The sequence below is a fragment of the Helicoverpa armigera genome, chromosome 3 (genome assembly GCF_030705265.1).
Source record: "Helicoverpa armigera isolate CAAS_96S chromosome 3, ASM3070526v1, whole genome shotgun sequence".
NCBI lineage: Eukaryota > Metazoa > Arthropoda > Insecta > Lepidoptera > Noctuidae > Helicoverpa > Helicoverpa armigera.
Window position 1 is genome coordinate 6,921,379 of NC_087122.1, and position 18,499 is coordinate 6,939,877.

At 37.0% G+C, this 18,499-nt stretch overlaps 1 protein-coding gene across 4 annotated transcripts; it reads right to left on the reverse strand.

Moving 5' to 3' along the window:
* Positions 1-1,131: 1,131 nt before the first annotated feature.
* On the reverse strand, positions 1,132-18,249 carry LOC110374068 (uncharacterized). Of its 4 annotated transcripts, none has more exons than XM_049836272.2 (6): positions 17,771-18,249; positions 8,244-8,358; positions 7,741-7,866; positions 6,887-6,958; positions 3,052-3,195; positions 1,132-2,578 (listed from the first exon to the last, which is right to left on the reverse strand). In XM_049836272.2, exons 1-6 carry the CDS (start codon positions 17,905-17,907, stop codon positions 2,507-2,509), a joined length of 666 nt encoding a protein of 221 aa, XP_049692229.2. In that variant the 5' UTR covers positions 17,908-18,249; the 3' UTR covers positions 1,132-2,506. The 4 variants fall into 4 exon arrangements, with proteins under 4 accessions (XP_049692229.2, XP_049692242.1, XP_049692237.1 ...); XM_049836285.2 differs by having other exon boundaries at positions 17,767-17,877; XM_049836280.2 differs by having other exon boundaries at positions 8,244-8,434; positions 17,771-17,872.
* Positions 18,250-18,499: the final 250 nt, after the last annotated feature.

An 18,499-nucleotide genomic window follows, 5' to 3' on the forward strand; every position in this document is an offset into this window, starting at 1 on the left:
CACGCGCCACGAGCCGTAATTAAGTGTATTTACGTCTTTAGTTTACTTCTTACTTAAGCTAAGGTTCCGCCGAAAAATGGTGAAACGAAAAGGGTTCCGAAGCCAAAAGAATTCGGGAACCGCTGGTCTAAGATACATAGTAAAAATGTCCGCACCCGCCCACCTGTAAAATTGTTGAGACTTAGAAATATAAAAAATATGTTAATTTTTGTAACTATCTGTTGAACGGAAGTATGGAGCCCGCAGAACATAGAAATGCTAGGTTGCCGTAAAAAAATCCTGGCCATTTGTCACTGCAGAGCACAAGCCAAATAATAAATTTATTAGAAGCTTTGAAAGTTTGAATAGGGTATTTTAGTCTAGATGAGAAAAAAATTAAAAGTGTATTACAATGATTGTTTAGAGGAAAAGCAATCGGGAAATGTTAGTTTCACTTCGTAAGGTACATAAATATATTTTTTATTGCAGTTTAAAGTTTTTAGGTTTTTTTATCTGTCTTTGAACACTACGAAATGTCGCCGCCATGCTAATGACGTCATTACGGTAGTAAACAACTTTTAACCAAGTGTTTCTCATATTTATATCCACTGGTACTTGAATCCATAATTTGTCTGGTGTTTTTACACTAGTGTTCTCACATTCAGAAACAACACACCAACGATACGGAGCATAATTACTCATTATTATAATTTTCATATCAAAATATGTATTACTAACGTAATGACGTCATGACCAAAAAACAATCATGGCGTCCGTTGTGTGCCGCGTTTTCGCGAAATTCGCGCGAAATTTGAAATTATGATAAAACAATTAATTTATATTCGTACATAACGTGAGAAAAAAAAATATTTTTAATTTTTTAGAGATATATTAAGACTAAAGAATTTATTTAAGATATATTTCAAAAATGCATGTATAGATAGTTCAACTCAGATTTGCGCGCGGCCCTATGTGTGCGTCGGCTTGTAAATATACAACTTTCATTCGTGTGACAGTGACGTCGTCCGAGCATGACGTGTTCTTATCGCTTTTTGTTATGGGTACAGTCGTTTACGAAAATACTAGTTATTCACGGAGAAATTATTAAGGAGTCAGGTAAAGCGTTTCAAAAAATGAAACAACATTCAAAGCTTCTTATTAAATTAAATATAATTTTCTCATACGTCTTTTCAAATTGACTTTGACATTATCTAAGAAATAAATAAGGTGAAATATCTAAAAGATGAATTAAATACTTCTTACATATTTTCTAGCTCGGGGTACGCGCACAATAAATAAAAGTGTGGACTAAGAATATAAAAAGAGGTATAATCTAGTATAATAAAGTAAACAAAATGTGTGGGGAATTTAAAAAAAATATATTGCTTTGCATGATGTCGACCAAAATAAGACGAAAATAATGAAACTCATAAATGAACGTTTAAGTCAAATTGATGAAGGGATGTGGGTTAATACTTGTCGACATATATAAAAGAAAAAAGAAGATTACTATAGACATTTTGACATGGAGTCAGAATTTATAATTCACCTTGGAGAGTAGCGAATCCGAAAATTCATCATTTGATTTTTCAAGTAGCGATTCATAATCATTATAAATAAATAAACATTAAATTACGTAATAACTGTTTTTCTTTAAACACCCGTATACAACCCCTAAATAACTGTATTGTACCCGACTGTACCTCTTGTCACGCACACAAAGTCACTGTATATGTACAAGGGTTACCCACACATAGGGCCGCGCGCACGACTGAGTTGAACTTACTATAATACCCTATTAAGTCCACAGCTATCCCATTTGAGCAAAAAAAATAGATTGAAGTTTACACTTTTGACAACTTTTTCCAGATCTCATCCATACCCAATAATTATGTATCTTTTTTATAATATAAACGTTCGACATCGCTACATCGTCACAATTGTAATTACCATATTTACCAAACTTGTATGGTACCTAATATTGCAGAGATAAATTATAAAAAAAAAACATGTTTGATTTGTCTAACCCTTCTAATTAATAAAATTTTAGGTACTTACAAAGTCTAACGTTAAATGCGCAAAACCTGAAAATATCAGTAAGGTGGATACACTAAGCAGAATCAATTATAGGTTACATTTTTCAAAAAATCTTTATTAAAATATTGCCAAAAATGTACAATAGAATCCGTTTATAATGACTCCGCTTATATGAAGTTTGGTTTTCATATAAAATTCTTTATAAAAAGTCGGATATACCTAATGAATTCGCCTACAGTGACATGTCTCTGATTGTGACTTTGACCTGCATCCTACATTCAATAATAATTATCGGGAGAGCCATGCCATGCTTTTTTCCTCCCAGTATTTGGTCAATTTAATTAGAAGTAGTTTTGGGTGTCGTGAGGTTTTGCGCATATAACGTTACACGCTGACCTATTTACGGGTTTCACCCATAAAACGCCAAATCCCAAAGCGATGTAGCAAGTATGTGATTAGGCGTTTAGGGATTTACTTTATAGGTATATTGCTATCTTGCGCTGCCAGTTTTCTTTCCTTTAAATAATTCTTCTTTATATAATCTTATATTCGCTGCAGAATCCTAAAAATAAAAAGTAAATTGGCATTAGTGGTGAATATACGTACTTAAATAACACATGTTTATCGTTCCAAAATTTAATGATTGTGTTATATTTAGTTTTAATTAATTAAACTTTCAGATTAGTCCTGATAAGCCTTGTAGTAATGATTTGAACTTTTTACTGATTAATAGTATTAGATAAGTTACTATTTATAAAAAAAAAATAGGTACATAGTTTGTGTCCCTCGGGGAACAGTTAAAAAAAAGTAATTATAGGTGTTTGGATAAAAAAGTTGAAAACGAGGCCAAACTTTCCTTCATTACAGAACAACTGAGAGACACCCTATATACCTGCCTAACAGTATTGGGGCTAGTATCGATTACAGCAGCCAAATTCTTTTAGTTTTGTTCATTAATAACTATGCTAGAACTGTACGAAGTATAGCTAAAGAGTAATGTGTCTTATGTCTTGTATGAATATTAATGTGTGTTACCTTCTTCGCTTCCCGCCATTCTAAATTACGTAGTCGATTCAGTCCTTTTAGATTACGGTCAAGTATTTTTAAGAACTCCGCTCTAGTTATTTTTGGTGTCTCTGTGGTTCCATTCAACGATGGGTCCGGGGGTGATGTCACGGCCTGTAAATTAGGTACCCAATGAGAAACAGATGTAACAAAAAAAATTGATATCAGCTATTTCGTAAGTCATTAAATAAGTAGGTACCTATTATGTAAGTGATGACACTATTTAGAACTCAATTACCTAAATTGGAAGAAAGTTACGCAAACTAGGCTTCAACTAATTATTATTAATTAGTTATTATTATGAAGGTACTTAGGTAATTTTGTCATAGAAAATATTTCTTCACTTGGATTGATCATAAAGTTATAAGCATGTAATGGACGAGCGAGAGTTCCGTGTTTCGGAAGGCACACAGGAATACACTTTTGGGTCCCGGATGCCATTTGAACGTTTTTGGCAGTCATGAAAGGTAGTCAGAAGTCAGAGAGGCTGACTACCAGCCATATCCAGAGGTTACGGGTTGTCCGAATAACTGCGTTGAGGGAGTCAGATCAGTCAGCCGTCGCTTTTGTATAAAACATTGGTACCTACTCATCTGCATCCGGTTAGACTGGCAGCCGATCCAAACGTAGTTGGGAAAAGGCTAGGCAGATCGTGATGAGTTATGCTTGGTTATGGTTGGTAATTACCTATTTCACGTATTCGAAAATCGCAGGCAAGCAAGAGCGTCAACACCACAGAAATTGTCACGTCATAGAAAGGTACCGTAAAATGAGGTTACTTTGCTCCGGTTTTTGCTCCAAAATTTAATATGTGTTACTCACGCAAAATACCTCTTTGATACGGCTTTTCAGAAAATTTTACATGACTCATTGATCCTTCTGGATCCAATATTTAAAATGACAAACATAATTATTTAATTTATTTATTTTATTTTTTTTTATTTAAAAGTGGAGCAATGTTACCCACCCTTTCGGAAACATTGCTCCTACATTTAACTTGTACTAAAACAGGCACATTTAAGAAACAGGGACAAAGTTAACAGCCTCAGCTGTTAAATTGCTCCAAAAATAAATAGCGATGCATCAACTTTTGAGTCTTTCTCGTCATACTGATGTAGTTTGAATGAAATAAAACTCAAAATAAACAACATAAGGAACATTTTTTATTTGTACTTTCAGATAAATCAGTCTTAGAATCATTTTCTCTTAAGTCTAATAAACTATCAAAACCACCAAAGGCTACATAAATCTCTAGAAACATGTAAACTTTTAGAAATAACATAAAAATAAGAATTTCTAACGCTAGACATTAGAAACGTGAAAAAAAAGAACTAAAAATACCTTCTAAAAACTTATGAGGATGAACAATCATATTTTTAATAATTATTGAGATCTTAGGTCCCCCAAATTTGATCGAGATCAGGAACAGTATAAAATTCACGTCGACCAATTTTCTTCGGTGCAGATATACATCCAAGAACTTCATTCCAAGTGTATTGGATCTCATCCTTTGGTTTTGGCCATTTCCAATATTTGAGAGACCTTTTCATTGAGGATATGTACGGTCCTTTATCATTGATTTTCGTGATGATGCCTGGGAAGACTTCCCCTTCGTATGTGAAAGCTACATATTCTCCTTCGGCCTTTATGAGTGGTTTAAATTTTTGTTTTAGAACTTTCCCTGGCATTGTCTACGGTTGTCTCTTCTTCTGACATTGTCTCCAGCATATCATTCATTGTTTCATCGTTTGAAGAGTCATGAAGAGATATTTCACTCTCGGCATATGTACTGTCGCTATGAATTCTTGTACGACGAGGTTCTGAAGTCGAGGCCTGGGCTTCCATTTCAAGACATGGCTCCTCGTTTTCTTTGTCCGCCAGTGAACTGTCTATCAGCTCCGTGACACTTCTTCCCGGAACTATGTTGAGTTTCGTTCGTCGTCTTTTCGGGTTAACGCCTCCAGTCCATTCCACTCTCTTGGCTTGAAGTGTTTCCAAAAGAATTTTCTGCCGCAGTCTTATCAACAGGTTTAGGCAATCTCTCTAATAAGGCATTTGCATTGGTCGGATAAATCCCACATTTCCTGAAACCGGATTTTAAGTTTTCTTTTCTATTTTCTTCTAAATCCGCAAGAAGTTTTTTAAGTAAGACTGGAAAACTGCTCTTTTGAACAGTTTTTTCCCGTATGCCTTGTTCGCACTGCTTCCATGTCGTTAGAATTTTCCGCCATGCAACTTTCATTGGATGAAAGAAGGCGACATCGAGTGGTTGCGTCAAGTGGGTGCTGTTCGGAGGAAGACACACGAACCGTATGTTATTTTCTTTGCAAGCTTTAAGAACATCTACCGAAATATGTGACGATAGATTGTCGCCTATGAGGACTTTAGGGCCTTCCTGTTTTTGAGCTTTGGCAGTACAAGTGCGAAAACCAGTCATTGAATATGTTCATGTCGAACCATCCGGAAGGACTACAATTGTAGCGAGTATTTTTCGGCCCATTTTCTGTCCAAGTATTCCATAGCTGCTTAGATTTATAGACGACGTATGGCGGAAGTAATTCTCCTTCAGCACTTCCAGCAAACATGATCGATGTAGAACTTTTGGATGTATCTCTTATAATTTCGGGGTATTTGGTGCCTCTTCTCGTCAAAATCTTTTTGCCCAGGGTCATCACATAAATTCGTCTCATCGTAATTCCAAATATTTTCTGGTGGAACATCTTTTAACACCTCTGCTAAATTTTGAATATAATCTGAAAGAGTTTCCCGATCAGTGCCAGCTCTACTGCGCTTTATATTAGCAGCGAGGCGCTGTGACAATTCAGCATTTCTTTTCAAAAAACTCGACACCCATTCCAAGCCTGGGCAGTTGTTTTAAACTTGGGAACTCTTCTCCCAATCTTGTCCAGATAAGATTGTATTACAATACGCAAATCGAAACTTGTAAGAGGAAAACCATGCTCGCTCAATTTTTGTATGCACGATACGAAAATTTTTTCTTCTTCCTCCGTGAATGTTGTAGGTGCTCCAGGCGGCCTTGGTGTTTCGTTGCGTCGTAAGAGCCTAATTTGGTTTATAATAGTCCTTCGTGGAATCCTATATATTTCACTAGCCTTCCTTTGCGTTAATTCTTTATTTTCTATTGCTGCTAGACAATCTCGAAGAGCCTCTTGTGAATAATTTTTATAATTTCTTTTAGGCATTTTCCTTACATAATTCCGAGGCATTTTCCTATAAAAAAAACTATTTGAATTTAGTATGAGCTATGTGACAGTTACTATTAGCAAGTATTCAAACGCAATTTCAATTGTAACTTTGCTCCAGGAGCAAAATATCCCCAAACATGGCGCAAAGTAGGCACAAGAAAGTAAAAGAGGTTAGAAATCCAAATTAATGCACATATTTTCTAAATATTAGTTGAAATTGTTAGCTAATTACATACCTACTTACATTAAACTCTCCTTACCTCAAATATCTGAGTATATTCGTCGATGAAGGTGGATTTTGCAGACTATTTTTTTTTTTAAGAATCGCTCGTCTGTTGTTAATGGCTGCTAACGAAGAAAAGAAATGTCAAAAACCGGAAGTGCTTATTCAGTGTTGCCAATCTTATAAAACATATATCGGACGCGTTCAAAAATTTTTAAACATCTCCGTATATTAAGAGATTTAATCGAAATAATCTTTTTTTAAATTTGGAGCATATTTACCTTCATGGAGCAAAGTAGCCTCATTTTACGGTACCTACTGTGTACCTACCTTCATATACCTAAGTTGTGAGATTCACAATAATAGAGGTACTTACGTTTTCATCTGCAAATTGATTATTTACCAATTCAGATATTTGATTGTAGGCGCTTTTCGTATCGTTGATTTGCTGTAAAATAGAAATATTATATTTTATAGGTACAAGAAGAAGGAAATTATCGTTAAATAATCTTAAACCTCCGACATGAAGTAAAAAATAATAAAATAAACTCAATCTTGTACCTGAGTATACATATAACAGTATGTAGGTATATTAGTACCTAACCGAACACTTTTTTTTTTTAATTAGGTACTCAAAATATCACCATAATTACCTAGCAAAATCATTTTTATTAATGTGCTATTGCTATGGGCTGTATGCGCCCACCTGATCTATCGGGGGCAGTAAAATCGACTCCCGCCCATGCGGCGGATAGCCACACTACGCCACTCCATATCGGTACCAAATTAAAATTCTGTAAGTGCTAGGTAAAGATCACTGCGATTAAGCGCGGAAGTACGGACGGATAAACTGACACGGCGGATCGGAAACCTAAAAATTATTATACTCTCTCAAAATCACTACGACAAAATACGGTGAAAACATTTTTCAAGTCACAGGGATTTTGGGATAGAAAATAGTACGTTTTCACCAATGATAAAATAGTACCTACATTTTGTAACGGGTGCGGTAAATTTGATATGACCGTCGAGGCGGGACTTAGAGAGAATAAATCCGCACGTTTGCCAAACGACATTTTTCAATACACTTGGGTCCCTTCTACTATAAATAAAAGGCTTACACGTTAACATTCACATGTATCAGAGTAGCCATGACTATTTAGGTACAAGGTAAATTTATTACGAATGTGTATTTATACTGCTTACCTCCTAAACATCATCACCTCTTACCTCTAATATAACATGAAATATTGTCCCAAAAAATCCCCTTTTTGGAGCTACAGCGATGTGCCTACCAGCTCTTACAGCAGCCTGTCTGGCTGTTCGATCCTTTTCAATCACCTCGTCTGCTGTTGGCTGAAAGCAATAAAATTTACTTGGTATTGGCTAGTTGGTTTTAGAGAAGCAGTCACGGTAATCTTATTGTTTCTTGTAACCTGGAAGTATATAAATTTGCACTTGCAAAAGTTTACAGTTGCAAAAAATTTTATGTAGAGTTGAAAATGCGCACAAATAATGCTTCAAACGTAATATCTAGGTACTTTTAAGTATGCCTATGTTTTAGCATTTTTGAAGCAGAAGAATACTAGGTATTCAAGCATATTACCTCTCATAAGGTTTTTCTTATTTAACTGTAAGTAGGCTTAGTTAAAGTGTGTAAAGCTGTACCAAACAATTTAAATGGATATTACCTATATTATAGGTATGTAATGTATATGTAAGTGCATACTCACTGGCTGCGCACTGATGCATGGTGTTATAATAGCGACGAATACTATTAAAACTAATAAGTATTGCATTAATCCTGGCGCCATTGTTGATTCAGTCTTCTTGAGCAATGAAGGTGTTCTCTGTTTAATAAATTTTCATGTCAAAAGAGTTGTTTAAATTTTATCTATTATATGTACCTATCTCCACTGCAGATCTGTAGATCATAAAAATCAATTCAATAATTTATTGAATAGTCAATAGACCAAAACGTTTAAGGCGCATAACCTTAGACACCACAAACTATTTTTGATTCAATTGACTTAATTCTGAGAAAAAAACTCATTATAAAAATTAAAGGTTTCATGATACCTATGTAGAAGTTCGGTTTCAAGAATGTATTTCTGTAAAAGAAGAAGTTCCATTGGCAATGATTTCTTGCGTCTTTGACGCGACGTCGCGGTGACGTGAAACTGGCCAAACTGGAGAAACTTCTTCCCTTACTCGGATAAAACATAGTAATAATATAGAGTAGGTACGTAAACAAATAGTGCAATATTTTTAAAGAAAATTATTGAAAAATTACCCCTTTCAGGTTTTGCGCATTTAACTTTACACGTTGTGTAGATATACAAAGTGTTGATGATAATAACTAAGTACCTACATACCTATATAAATTACTAGATGAATCCGCAATCGAGTGATTTTTATTGAAGGCAAAAATGAAATACCTACAAGACCTACATCAATGAGGGTTTTTGAAATTTTTTCTGCCACCGGGTGGCGCCACGTATGCGTCTGGTCCAAACAGCTGTCAAATAGTATGGAATTGTAGGTGCCGAACTTATTGTTTATTGAAATTCTGTTATATTGGAAGTGTTATTGATTTTATTATGGACTACGGTCAGAATAAGGTTTCCGAACTAAAAATTGAGCTAAGAGAGAGGGTGCAAAAGTCACTGGTAGTTGAAAAATTTGTTAACACAATATGATTTAGTTTTTTTTATTTACTCAACCTCAATAGTAAAACAATAATGCAGTGCTTTAATTATAAAATAAAAAAACCACTAAAATCGTTCACTATTCATAGTAAAGATAAGCACTTTGACAGTTACCTGGACCTGACGACTCAGTGCGCCACCTGGTGGACGCCATTTTAGAAAACCCTCATTGAGTGACTTTTTCACGTGCGAGTAGGCAAGCACTATACCTATGTGCTCCTTTTCTCAATTTAAGGAATTCGTGTTTTTTTTCTATAAAAAAATCATTAAAATTGACGTTTGATACCTAGGAACATCGGGCAGGCCTCTGGAATGAACAAGTAGATTTGTCACGCATTTCCGATGTAGGTACGTACAAAAAATGAATGAAAACGCCGCGCGGACAGATCAGACGAATTCAATAATTCTTTCATCAAAAATAAAAAAGTGAATTAAACGGAATAAAAAACCTTTTGTAAATATGTTTGATTCATTAATCACTAACCATATAGCACGTAGAAATCGAAAAGACAATTAATTTCCTATTCCTATACTACTGGATATATTCAGGCAAATTTTATAGCAGATTATGTTTTTGTCGTATTGTCATCAACACTTTATATGGCCTTTTGACAGTGTAACCAATCGGTAACACATAATATATCTATCTAGGTGTTAGATAGTAGGTACCTACCTGTTTAATTACCCAGAGTTCAGTTCAAGATATTGTCAGTGGCAGTCACTAGGGTCCAGTCACATTGGAGCATAGTTGAAGCGGACTACGATAATGCTGCACCAAAAGGAAAGGAACCTAAGTTAACGATGTTCGTAGGTTTGCGTTCGCTTAAGTCCAAGGGGTGCCGCGGGCCGAGGCCCCTCCGGTGCGCAGAGTTACAAGTGGGTGTGTCGGTAGAGCCACATGCAGAGTAGCCCAACATTACAAGTTAGTAATTAAAAAGACTGTTGTTCTGGAGCCCAATTCTGCTAAGTTAATAATGTCAAAATTGAATCGCAATAGCAGATTTAATCTTAGCGGGCATTCTGCTACTTTTATAAGATCAATCGTATTCCAATTCCAATTGAGTCGTGATTGGATCTCAGTCGAATGTGAATCGTATGTCGCATAAGTAAAATTAGCAGAATCGAACCCAGCCGTTTCTTTTTTCGTCATACCTACTTTGAAGTAGCGGTGTTCAACAGATTTGGACAAGGTGATGGGTAAAGTTAGCCGGTAGGTAGGTATATCCAATAGAAAACCATTTGCCCAGGAAATGAAAGCTTATGTCATAAGCTTCATTTTTTATTTTAGCCAAAAAAGTAAATCACCGGAAAACGACAACAACTATATTGAGTAAGAGATGAGAGGGATGTCAATGTCTGTCAGGTCCCACAGGCCCTACAGGATGTGCCTGTGCCTATATTATAAATCAATAATTTAGCAGATACCTAGTACCTATTTACAACGAACACGTGTTCATCTCCTTTTGGGGTCGACTGTACCTACCTACCTAGGCTACCTACTTACCGCCGGACTAACGAACATGATATTGAAAATAAAGAAAAAGTAGGTACTACGGCTTACATTCGAATAACAAACTATCGACTTTTCGAAACAGTTTCTGAACAGCAAGCCCGAAACTGCAATCTTATTCATTCGCACGCTCGCGAGACTTTTGTTGCTAAAGATGCGATACAAATTATGGATGACGCGATGATGGGCACACAAAATGTCGGTATAGCAGATAATTAATAGTCTGTCGCGGATTCACGGACTCAGGCATTCGATGCACATCTACCGTCATTCTGTCGGCTGAACAGAAGGGACGTAGACGCTATGGAAAATAATTGCAATATATTAAATTAAACTAGAATTACTCAACAGAAAAAGAAGAAGAATGGTATCAACTAGATTTGAGATTTAATTTTAAAACTCTCCTCAAGCTAAATTCCTTCCGAAACTAATTCCCGAGCACGCGACCGTGCATGTGTTCATGACTCTACACATCACCACCAAACAACCCCCCCTTTTTAATGGGAAATCCTTAGGTCCAGACTCTTCCCGCTGTGGGTTAGCAACGTGGGGGTGTGTCAGAGTTTTCACGGACCAAAAGCGATCATATCATGTTACCCTCGGTAACTCTTTCGAACAATCCTACAGCCTCACCTGAATCCTGGAATTGGTTCCTGCGAGTATCTACACAACAGTGACAGCAAAAAGTTTCGGTCTTGGTGGTAGGTAATCCTAGGTAGGCTACCCGAACATCCCTTTTACCACATGCATGGATTATTATTAATTACTTCGTAAATTCCCTTTCTGCCCAACGATGTAGGTAGTAAAATTCGTAAACTGTTTGCAGTGTGTTGCTCATGAATATTTTTTGTACGGACGCTCATAAATAAAATAGGTACTTGTTTTTCACGCAATCTACGGTAGGTAATGAATGCATAAACACTACGGAGGACACATTACACGTTCTACACACAGAAGGTCAATCAATCAGTGAAGGGGAGTTTGTTACAAACACCTCAGATCAGACAAAGTTGTTTTAAATGTGAATCCAATTTTCCTTGAGCCTTTCTATACATTATAGCCCATACAACCATTTTTGGTCGCAGATATGATAAAGATGTAACAAGTCGCAACAGTTTCGTAACAGGTACGACACAACGTGACTGTGTAGGGATTAGCTTTTATGTGTTGTAACGGTTCAGTAAAAATGTGGCGGAAACTAGATTCAGTAACTTTGTGTGGTCGCTGTGTCGATACTTTACAGCTTAATTTGTAACGACACATTTTAGAAACTTTGCGTTTGGTTTGTAACCAGTGAGCAATGTTGACACAATTGTGTCGTAACTGGGTAGTAACATGGTGTAGTCGATGTTCCAGAACCCTTTAACACATTTAAAACATGACGAGAGCCAGTTATTCTCAAACTGTCTATGTTTTCTGCCGTTACCAACCATTTAATGAAATTTAAAATGAGTAAACAACCAAAAACCTTACGTAAATTCCGATGGACTTCAACTTTTTACAGAAGAGTTAAAGAAATAAGTACCAAGTCCCAAAATATCTCTGGTCCCTAATTGTACTCGTACACAAGTTTTTCTTTATTATAATAATATTTTTTTCATGATGTTGCATTGTTGGTAGGGCAAATTGACGGATACCCATTTTATTGAACTTAAAACTTATTCTTTTCTAGGCCATTTACAGGAAAACAGTACGGAATTTAGTGGAGCTTATTGGTATAGTCCCTACCCTAGTGCCAAAGTTTCAACTTTCGAGCTCCAAATCGCAGTTTTTTCTTTTTCTCGGCCAAAACAAGACGTCTTCGTCTTTAACCCAAGTAACCGGCACAAGCGATATTAATTCTGATGAACAATGCAAAAAGGCATGTTGACTTGATAAAAACTTTGGAAAACACTGTAACCAAATATTAAGAGAAACCATCTTAAAAATCTAGTCATTTTGTAACAATTTACCGTAACATGTCGACACGTGTCGACACATTATCGTAACTTTGTGACTAGTTGCGACGAGCATATTTTTCATAACAAACATCAAAAATGTTTTTTCATAGTTCATTATTTACCAATTTAATGAGTAAATCTTGCTTAAATAATTTGTATTAGGATTAAAATATTTGATATTGTATTTAAATGGAAGCTATTGAGCACTCGATGTGCATCATTTTATATTTTTATTTTATTTAACAAAAGTTTTTCTTTCGCCAGAATTATTAAAACATGATATTACGGTGGCGCGTTGGAAATATCAACATATTCAAAGAAATTACACAGTAAACTTTTTTTCCCAATAAGATTTGAGCATTATAAACCATATTAATTAATGAAAACTAAAACTTTGTTTACTTCATTATCATTATCATACTTCAACCATCATTTTGGGATTTCTTGTATTTTGTATTATTCGTCGTGTCACTCACGCACGAGCCAACGAAATTGATCGAACGAATGAATGATTGAATGATTAGTGCGATCTCTGGTTAAAATATGGTAACAATGTTACAACACGGCGACGTAAATTAGAAACCAAATGTTACTTGTTTATTGTGTCGAGATCTTCCCCATTTTTAGTTGCAGCGACGGCGCTAACACGGAACGTCGACGAGATTATGTTTCGAGATAGATCAGTGTCGACACTAAGTGTCGAAACGGTTACGTTATTGTTCGCAAAAATGGTTATATGGGAGGTATGTATATAACGATTAAAATTACCTACTTATTTATAAATAGGTACATATGTCGAAAGGTAACGCTTTCTGTTTCGGTAATATATCCTTACTAGGGTCCTGAGATTTTTTTGTCCTAAGATGTTCTAAAATCAGACCAGGCAGTAGGTTCTAGTTCATCCTTAAGTGAGCGGATGTACCTATATCAGGATTAATCAGTTTGCCCAGCCTAGACTGGTTTGTCCAATTCAGCAAGAGGAAAAGGACAAATTAGTTTGGGCTAGGCTATACCTACTGGATAATCCTATCATGTATAGGAAGAACAAGTAAGTTCAAAACTAGTTTTTCCTGAAATCGGGTTTGGCCGGTAACACACATATTATACAAGTGTTCACGTAGGCATCGGGCGGGTGCGGACTAAAGCCGGGGATAGGCAGCTCCTTGCATGTGCCAGCTATTGTCATGGTGTACACCATAGACGTACCTAGTTTATTTACTACATCTATGGTATATACTTACTGGCATGCCTGCAACTAGCAAACAATGGCATACAAGTAGCTGATGGTACCTATAATATTTGATTGGAATTATTTAAATAAGAAAAGTATTATCTTTGATGCCATAGATATTACTTTAGGTCTCAGCGCCTTTTTTAGGGTTCCGTAGTAAACTAGGAACCCTTATAATTTCGCCATGTCTGTCCGTCCGTCCGCGGATAATCTCAATGACTATTACCACTAGAGAGCTGTTTGTAACCCATATTTACCTACTTGTCTAAAAGTGGCGGTGGCCTAGTGGGCAAAGAACCAACCTCTCGAGTATGAGGGCGCGGTTTCGATTCCAGGTCAGGCAAGTACCAATGCAACTTTTCTAAGTTTGTATCTACTTTCTAAGTATATCTTAGACACCAATGACTGTGCTTCGGATGGCACGTTAAACTGTAGGTCCCGGCTGTCATTGAACAGCCTTGACAGTCGTTACGGGTAGTCAGAAGTTAGTCTAACCAACCAAGGGGTATTGGGTTGCCCGGGTAACTGGGTTGGGGAGGTCAGATAGGGAAGTCGCTCCTTGTTAAGCACTGGTACTCAGCTATAGCTCAGCAGTAGACTGGAAGCCGACCCCAACACAGTTGGGAAAAAGGCTCGGAGGATGATGATCTACCTACTTATCTACAGTAGCGGCGTAAGGGGGGGGGCGGAGGGGGCGGTCCGCCCCGGGTGCCACGTCTAAGGGGGTGCCATCTCGGTCGGCACATATCTGCACGACCAGGATGGCGCGGGCAAAATTGACAAGTCACTGAGGGTGCCATTCTAATCTGCAAAGCCTAGGTTCACTTAATGCACGATATTCAAACAAAACCACAACAGTGCATGCGCAAGACGTCGAGGCAACACTGAGAGGGGTGACACAGTCCGGCTGTCACCCCTCTCTTTCTTGTTTATTTTTGTTCTGTTTCCTGATTACTTAAATTAATTCCTCAAACTTAGAAAAAAACTTCTTCTGCGTTTACTTCTTGAGTCCTCAATCTAACAAAAAGTTAAAGCACCGAAGTAGCAAAAACAACTGACGCTCTACGCTGACGATTTCTAAGTTGTTTAGGAAGTGGAGGACTTTTGTGTACCAAAACTCAAAAAATTTCGCGCTCGCTCCGCTCGCGCCTTTCACATTACGGTGGTTTTTCTAATTTCTTTAGGTATTATTGAGTCCCAAAAATCAAAAATTTCGCGCTCGCTACGCTCGCGGCTTTTCCACTTTACGCCTGTTTATTTTAAACTCTTTAAGGGACTTTACTGTCGTAAAACTCAAAATTTCGCTTCGCTCGCGACTTTTCCACTTTACGCCTCTTTCTTTTAAACTCTTTAAGGGACTTTACTGTTCTAAAACTCAAAAATTTCGCGCTCTCTCCGCTCGCGGCTTTTCCACTTTACGCCTGTTTCTTTTAAACTCTTTAAGGGACTTTACTGTTCTAAAATTCAAAAATTTCGCGCTCGCTACGCTCGCGGCTTTTTCACTGGACACTGGTTTTTTAGAAACATGTTTGAGTTATTTTAAGTCTCAAAACTCAAATGACACGGGATCGCTTCGCTAGGGCTTTATAAGTTTGCAGTGACCTGTCTCCGGTTTCTTTATGTTAAACCTAGCAAAAAGCACCATGAATGATTTCTACACGATTTTTAAGTACTTTAATTTACAATTTTAGCCCGTGATTATATTTTGTCGTTTTTTTTTGGGAGGGACGGGGTGCTCAATAGGTAGTACGCCCCGGGTGCCACCCGATGCTACGCCGCCACTGCTTATCTATATCAATCACGCCGACTAAGTGGTAAAATAAAAAGTGGTTTGTATTATTATTCTTAGGTTAAAGTTCGTTAAACGTAACTTCGTTCGATAAACTCAAACTCAAAACGTTTATTCAAATTAGGCTGATAAATCAGCACTTTTCGAACGTCAAAAACAAAAGACAGCCCCCAAAACGCCCGCCCTTCACCACTTCCTATGTGTTTTTGCTGGGAAGAAGAAGTGGCGCAACAAACTCCCCAGCAAGACAGTCTGTCTGTAAGGTTTGAAGAACCAGAATGTATACAAGTCAAATAAAAATATCATTATCACATGATAACCATTATATAAAATTAAGAAAGGAAAAAACAATACAAACTTAACATAGGTTTAACACAAGTAGGCTAGCACACAGATTTACTCAAGCATTACTTACAGTCTATTAAGTGTATCTAAAGCCTCCTGTTAATAAAATAAGAATGTATTTTTAATATAAGCATAAAATCGGCGTGCCCACCCACATGCGCAGATGGATATGTTGTAGCTGTACAACACAAACAAGGTGCCAGGACTACAGTATTATTATTTTCTCCAAAATAAGCTAATAGAAAATCATACTATTATTAATAGTGTCAATAGCCACCAACACGACCTGGTACCGCCAGCAGCACCCGTTCACGAGTATAACGCGAGGATCAGCCATCGCCCCCTTCGCACATTTTTGAGGGAAGGGGACAACCCGACCCCCAACGCTACCGCTGGCCATACCGTCTAAGGGAGCATGACGTGCTTGCAGCTATTCAACAAAAGTAGAACATGTAAGAAGTACAAATGATATACGAATGATAACAAATGAAATCCCAACAGCAGTTTTAACCTTAGCGGGCATTCTGCTACTAGGTAATATAGGTAATATAAGACCAATCGTATTCCAATTACGGTTGAAACGTAAGTATGTGGCATTCCGCTTTTGAATAAAAGTTTTTATCCTTTTCTGTGGTTCAATAATGAATCATATTGTCTGTAATAATAAAAGTGAAAGTTTGTGTTTATTCCTTCTTCATGCGCAAAAGGCTTAACGGATTTTGAAAAAATTTGGCAGTTATGAACGAAGCCCACCGTCAGAATAACATTTAGGCTTTTTATTCAGTTGCATTAATTAGTTCTGTCAGGAAGCGGGTAAAACTACAGGTGTAAGCTTATATTCTTATGCATTAAATGTAACACAAACTGAGCAGACCTTACGCTCACTCCGCACTCCTTGGAACATTATGGCCCGACCCGGGAATCGAACCCGAGACGTCGTGCTAAGCAGCCGAGTTATATGACGGATAGGGTGGACACATTTTTTTTTACTTTAGTAGGAGCGATTAGGTATATCCAAAAAATTATCAAACAGCATTAAAAAATAATTTCAGTTACCTAAACCCTATTCCAGCTCCCCCTGCAGGGGGGTCGGTAAATGCCCTAAGAAAACATTTTTTTTCCACTGTTTATTTTACCACTTTGTCGGCGTGATCGATATGCATCATATTGGTATTAATATAACCTTTCTACTGTTAACGTCACTCAGATTATCCACGGAAGGACGAACTGACAAAAAATCCTGGCAAAACTACACAACCTTATAGTTTTGTTTTTTTTTTGCCAGTTGACTACGGAGTCCTTAAAAGAAGAAAAATTCCTATTGTCTTATCGTCCACCGATTTCCCTAATTTAATTTTTTTTTTTGCATTTAAAGCTGCAGTCGGTTAGTGGGTCGTCTTAGGGGCAGTCCTGCTGCAGAATCGGTCGTATACATAGTTAAACCTACTAAATACTAACTAAACTCGAACTTGCCATAACAAATATTAAAAATGTAATCACAATCATAGGGTACTTACATAAATTAATCCATTTACATCCAAAGGTTCGAACTACGCGATCGTCAAAGGTAAACAGAAACTGGGCAAACAGGCAAACACCGTAACTTAACTTGCACATACACAATAATTTAAGGAGGTACATACAAATACTTAAATTCTACAAAAATGTAACATCGGATTTTAAATAAAAGTAATTCATGAGTGACAAATTCACATATGTATATAAAAAAATACCTACAAAATGATGAACGCAGTGATCAGGCAACGCGACAGAACACTGTCTTCGCAGCCTAAGTCAACGAGTGCACTGTGCAGCACGGTGTTCACACTAAGCGTGCGAAGCCCGCGCACAAGCACCATCGGTGCCAAGGCCATCGCTGCCGCTGATTGCGAAGTAGTTATGTCAGCTTGTGTTCTACTTATGCAATCTTACCTACCATTACGATGCAGTTCGACGGCCCGCGTTGATTCTTCCTAATGTTCGACGCGCTGCGTATAAAGATACCAAACGAATGATTTTTATATCACAGTATCTATGCCTTGCTAAATAAATATCGTATACCTACTTCTTAATATTATGAAAGCGAAAGATTGTTATGTATGTAGGTAGGTAGAATATTCCGGACGTGGTTATGTAGGTGTGCTAAGGCTAAACCCCGAAGTTCGGATTCACCTTGTTCTAGCTAGTCAGCCTCATCCTCGTGGGGCTAAACCTAGTTGTATCCTCTTATCTTCGGCTAGAACTAGGTGTAGCCCTCATTACGTCACATCGGCTAGAATTAGGATTTCAGTTCAATTAAGCATTATGGCCTTGTTTTGATATTCTTGACTGCATCATAGTCTGCATTTAAATGATTCATTTTATGTAGTTTAAGCAATACATTTCTGAGTACTGCTAATTCTATTTTCCAAAGAATATTTACAGTACCTATCTATTCATGAAGATGATTAATTGGTTTTTCTGACA

Excerpts from the sequence above, each read along its gene's own strand:
- LOC110374068 (XM_049836272.2), bottom strand. The coding sequence starts at position 17,907 with ATGGCCTTGGCACCGATGGTGCTTGTGCGCGGGCTTCGCACGCTTAGT. Across the intron at positions 7,867-8,243 it reads CATGCATCAGTGCGCAGCCA|CCAACAGCAGACGAGGTGAT; the intron begins GTGAGTATGCAC and ends TATTGCTTTCAG. Across the intron at positions 3,196-6,886 it reads ATCAATTTGCAGATGAAAAC|GCCGTGACATCACCCCCGGA; the intron begins GTAAGTACCTCT and ends CCTAATTTACAG.